Below are 5,557 nucleotides of genomic sequence, written 5' to 3'. Positions count from 1 at the left end.
TATTCTACTTTTTCTAGTAGTGCAAGAATAGTGTAAATTATTAATATTACAAAACTAGAAATGCAGGACAAGTAATGCAAGACAAATAATATTTAATCATGTCCATTAATTGCCATATTATTTAACGGTAGATCTTGTAGTCTCTAATGACTCCAAAATTTTTGGTCTCCATTGAGCCCAACTCATATATATTAGAAAAAATGATTATTTATATATTTTAAATAATTAAATATTATACTCTTAATCATACTTAATTAGTAAGTGATAGATTAAAATAGAGAATTTTAATATATTAACTTATATATGATTTGAATATAGATACTTCAAACATAGGAGAATGGTTTATACCCCAAAATAAAAATACAAACTCGATAATAGATAATTAAAAATGTACTTTAATGGGATGGGTTTTTCATCTTCTGTTTCCGAATATGATAATGTTAAAAATTAAATTATAAATAAAAATATTAAATTATATTCGCTTCGTACATGTTCTAGAGCATTTATAGTGGATTTTGCTCCCTTCCTATTTCTTCCGGTCCAATTTACAATCATATATGAAAAAAAAAAAATGATCCAACCTCTCCAATATTATAACAGAAACTCAAACTCGTCACATTATAATAAATTATAGTAAAATGCTCAAAAATTAACATTTTAATTCTTAAAAAAAACAGAAAACATGACCTGCACTTGTTTGGACAAATAAAAATTAAGGAAAATGCTTGGTGCACATAATTGTGTACAAAAACATGTACATAATGACAAATGGCAGATTTTAATTGGATGACCTGCATTTACACCAACCACCCCAATTAAAATCCACCATATCACTTGCCACCTCATTATATACAAATTTTCTGTACACAATTATGTACACAATTATGTACACCTAGCACTACTCAAAAATTAAATAACAAAAAGCTGGACTCCTGCAAAATCAGATAAAACAAAAAATAATATACAAAATGAGTCGATCATTTAGAAAAATAGCATGTCATTGGAGAAAAGTTCTGGTATTCTGCTGTGTCCAGATTACCAGGATAAAACAGACTTCAGAAAATGAAATGAAGAATCTTAATTAAAGCCTGACCGAGATGATCGGAAAATGCATGTGGCTGGAGCCTTCATAAATAGTAACATTCATTAGGGTGGTGAGTAAGTCAGGAGGTAGATATAATGTCCTCCTGGACCTAAATTTTCGGCCAGAAATAATTAAATCTACTAGTTTCCAGGACTGTACTCTACTAGCCAAAGGTTGAGGTTCTGATTTCCGTTAACCGGGCTCATTAATCATGAAACGAACGCCTATCAGTTCAATTTCAGAACCTAACCGGATCGTTATTAACAGAGATCTTCAGGTAGCTAAAACGTTTTTGCAGTTTCCTTGAAGACATGCTGTAGACCTTCTGTTTTAAGAGCCACATGAAACTTTTACAGAACTCAATTTGTTTTGGTAAAGTCATAAACATCAAATTGTATAGCAGGTCTTAGTATCCGCATTTCAGGTGAAACGATAGGACTATTAACTCAGACACTGGATAATTAGTTAGGTTACAGCTTGCAGCTAGCCGTGAGTAGGTGATGAGTACTGTCCGGAGATGGGGGGAGGGGGGCCGAGAGTATTGAATTTTAGAAGAGCATAAACTACGGGAAGGGGTCGTGGAGGTTTTCAATGAACGGACAGAGAGAAACTGTTGGTAACGGTATGGACAAGTTGCTTAGACGACGCATGATTTCTGCTAGCTATTCATCATACACAATTGACATGAGATGTCTTGTAAATTTATTTCAGTTCGGTAAATAATAACTCTCAATAATTCATCAGTAGTGCATTCATTACAAATGTAGATATCTAGGTGCTGCCAATTGCTATATATAAGTGCTGCAATTTGCTTAAGTTCTTAAACAAGATAAACAAATTACAAATTCTAAAATGGCTATCAATCTAGTTATTGCCATTGTGCTTCTGCCTCTGTTGTCGTTCTTGCTCTACTTCTGTAAGTGCAGACGCAATGCCTTGTTAACTGATTGGCCCCTGGTCGGCATGATGCCTGGCCTGTTTATGAATGTTCATGACATACACAACTTTGCTGCATACGTTCTCCAAAGAAGCAACCTGACCTTCCAATTCAAAGGGCCTTCTCTAGCCAACTTGAATTTGCTCTGTACTTGTGATCCTGCTAACATCAACTACATCTTGAGCAAGAATTTCACAAATTATCCCAAAGGCCCCGAGTTTGCCAAGATTTTTGATATACTTGGAGATGGGATCTTTAGTGCAGAAGGTCATATCTGGGAAGTCAGTCGCAGTACCACCATGACCATCTTCACTCATGCAAAATTTCATCATACAGTACTCGAGGCTGCAAGGCAAAAACTGGAGATTGGGTTAGTTCCACTGTTTGATCACGCGTCCAAACATGGAATTGAGTTGGATCTACTTGACATATTTCAAAGACTTAATTTTGATAATATTTGTTCCTTGCTTTTAGACCATGACCCTCAAACCCTCTCGGTTGATTTGCCTTACCATTTTTTCCACCGCGGTCTCATGGATGTTCAAGAGGCTTTGATGTATAGACATATACTTCCTGAAAGCATTTGGAAGCTGCAAAGTCTGATGGGATTCGGTAAGGAAAAGAAATATAGCAAAGCCTGGAAAAAAATTGATGAATTCATGTATAGATGTATATCACTGAAGCGCCAACAAGTGGCATCCAAAGTCTCTGAGCACATGTCTGTAGCAGATGAGGATGATAAACTAGACATTGCAGCTGCTTTCTTGAAATTCGCGGACAAGGAAAAGCCAGAAAACCCTGATAAACTTATGAGGGACACAATGCTTAGTTTAATTCTTGGTGGGAGAGACTCATCAAGTGCAGGTCTAGCTTGGTTTTTTTGGCTTCTTTCAAAGAACCCCCTAGCAGAATCCAAGATTCTGGAAGAGATCAACAAAAATTTGCAACCGAAAGAAGTTAAAAGTTTGGTGCCTTTTAACAACAGGGAAGATTTGCAGAAGCTGGTTTATCTGCATGGAGCTTTATGTGAGGCTTTAAGACTCTACCCTTCAATCCCTTTTAATCACAAGTCTCCGACACAACCAGACATTCTTCCAAGTGGCCATCGCGTGGAGAAAGACTCTAAAATCGTGTTGTCATTTTACGCCATGGCCAGAATGGAGAGTATATGGGGAAAAGATTGCTTGGAGTTCAAGCCCGAGAGATGGTTAAACAAACAAGGAGGCATTCTAAGTGAGCCTTCATACAAATTCACTGCTTTTAATTCCGGGCCAAGACTTTGTGTAGGCAAGGACATGGCCCTCACTCAGATGAAGATCTTTGCAGCAACCATCATACATGGTTACAGCATCAAGGTGGTCGAAGATCATCCCATAGTCCAAAGTGATTCCATCATTCTGGACATGAAATATGGCTTAAAGGTCACAGTAGCTAAAAGAAGTGCATGCTTGGCTGCTTCTGCAGAATGAAGCTTTCGTGTTCTAGGAATCACACTCACAACCTTTTCATCTCTTTCCAGTATATTGCTACGTTTGTATTCCAGTCCAGTTGCCTTATTGGTGCTTATTCTAAGAAGTGTGAGAATAAACCTCTATTATCATCTACTGTCATATAAACTGGTTTGCAAAAACTCAATATCTAACCAGCAGATAGTAGTATCATTATTTTAGATCAAACAAGATTCAATTAACTAGGATCCATTACTTTCATTAGTAGGCCCAGAAACTAATAGCTTCATAACTCTTACTTACAAAGGAACACAATGACTCCATGGTCCCCTTTTACATATCCATTTTGACTTTTGACCAGTCAAATTGACTATATTTTGACTGAACTTTACATGTATTAAATAATTAAGAAAAATAATAAAAATTATACCATTAGAAAGTATATTTAATCTACTTTAATATGCAACTTTCAGATTTTAAAAATAATAAGTAGATAATTTGTAATATCTAATCAAAAAGTGGTCAATTTGACTTCTCGAAAAGCAAAATGGACATGTAAAAGGGGACGGAGGGAATAAATATTATACATATACTGTTATACAATGTTGATTAAATCCAATCACTCTATATAAGTGCTATCAATGTTGTTATTGAGCTTGCGCTTCTCCTCTGTCCTTGTTAATCTTTCTTTGCTTTTGTTTGTGCAGACGAAACACCTTTTGGTTAACCATTAGGCCTCTGGTCAGAGTAGCGCCTGACCTGCTTAAAAATGCTAAAAGAAATTTGCTACATCTTCCACAGAAAAGCCAACAAACTTTCCAATTTAAAGACCCTAAAACGTACCCCGCCTTTCGCTTATATTTATTTTCAGATTTGTCAACAAAAATCTAGAAATTCAATTAGCAAAATAAAAACTATCAATTCTGGGGTCTTACGAGATCCGAATAGGATCTCCACTTTCTCAATGTTCTACGTGAAACCTACAAATTTGATATGCACAAAACGTAGTATTAATTATAATCGAGATATTTATATGCTCAAACAAATTTTTACACAATTTTTCGAGTGAAAGGAATGGGTCAAAAATATTGAAAATATAGATTATCTTGAAATCTCACAGCATAGAATTTATTATGAGATAATCTTAGTTGCTCCATCCAAAAAACACTTAGAATTGGAACTGTTATGGCCAAATATCAACTCGGTAGAAGATTGCGTAGATCTCGCCTCAATTCACGGAATGGACCGATCTTCAGGATCATCCTCGCCCATTACATGGACCTCGCCATCTATGAGGCCCAGGAAGGGAGGACCAGTGACAGAGGAACCAGGCCAATAGGATGATCCTCGCCCAATAAGTGTCCTCGCCCAGTACGGACCCTCGTCCTAGGCATGTATCAGGCTTCACGGCCCAGTGACTAGCGGCCCAAGTCTTCAAGAGAGAGTCCTCGCCTATTGTTGAAGGACCTCGCCCAATGCTTACCTTCCTCGCACAGTACGGAAAAGGGCCGAACATGCCTGGTTCTCAGGCCTAGTTATTACTGTTTTATCTAGGGCCCAGGCCCACCATCAGCCTCGCCCTAAGAGAGGACGGAGGGCTAGCCCAAACAGCTGAGTCTGGGGAGATCTACGTGGGCTAGTGCTGGCCAGCCCACCTAGTTCCATGCTCCTTGGAAGAAGCTGGGCTCCGAAAGCCCATATCCGTCTGATCTAAGGCGCTGACCCATCGCTGGAACCAAGGAATAAGAAACCTATTCTGATTAGGTTGTTTGTTCCCCAAGAACTACGTCTGGCTTGATCCCTATAAATAGGGTACGTAGGCACATTGTTTGGGGATAAGTCACAACCCTTGCAAGAACGAATACTCCTTCGCTCTTGTGAGAAAACCCTGATTCCCTGAACGATCTCAGCCAAACCCAAAATCACCACCCATACTCCGTCGTCCGCCGTCATCATCCACCACAAGTTCCAGCAACCCTCCCCGAATCTTGTTATCACCAGATTCCTCCGTTAACAATTGGCGCTAGAAGGAGGGGCTTTTGACATCTATTGGAGGAAGGATGTCTCAGGATATGATGAACGACGCTA

The 5,557-nt window shown here is 38.1% G+C and overlaps 1 protein-coding gene across 1 annotated transcript; it reads left to right on the top strand.

The window, feature by feature from the left end:
- Positions 1–1,872: 1,872 nt before the first annotated feature.
- On the top strand, positions 1,873–3,625 carry LOC108212038 (alkane hydroxylase MAH1-like). The gene has a single exon (XM_017383769.2). It carries the CDS (start codon positions 1,937–1,939, stop codon positions 3,488–3,490), a length of 1,554 nt encoding a protein of 517 aa, XP_017239258.1. The 5' UTR covers positions 1,873–1,936; the 3' UTR covers positions 3,491–3,625.
- Positions 3,626–5,557: the final 1,932 nt, after the last annotated feature.

Source organism: Daucus carota, chromosome 3, assembly GCF_001625215.2.
Source record: "Daucus carota subsp. sativus chromosome 3, DH1 v3.0, whole genome shotgun sequence".
Lineage (NCBI taxonomy): Eukaryota > Viridiplantae > Streptophyta > Magnoliopsida > Apiales > Apiaceae > Daucus > Daucus carota.
Note: the sequence above shows the minus strand (reverse complement) of the source record. Positions and strands in the feature narration are given on the sequence as shown.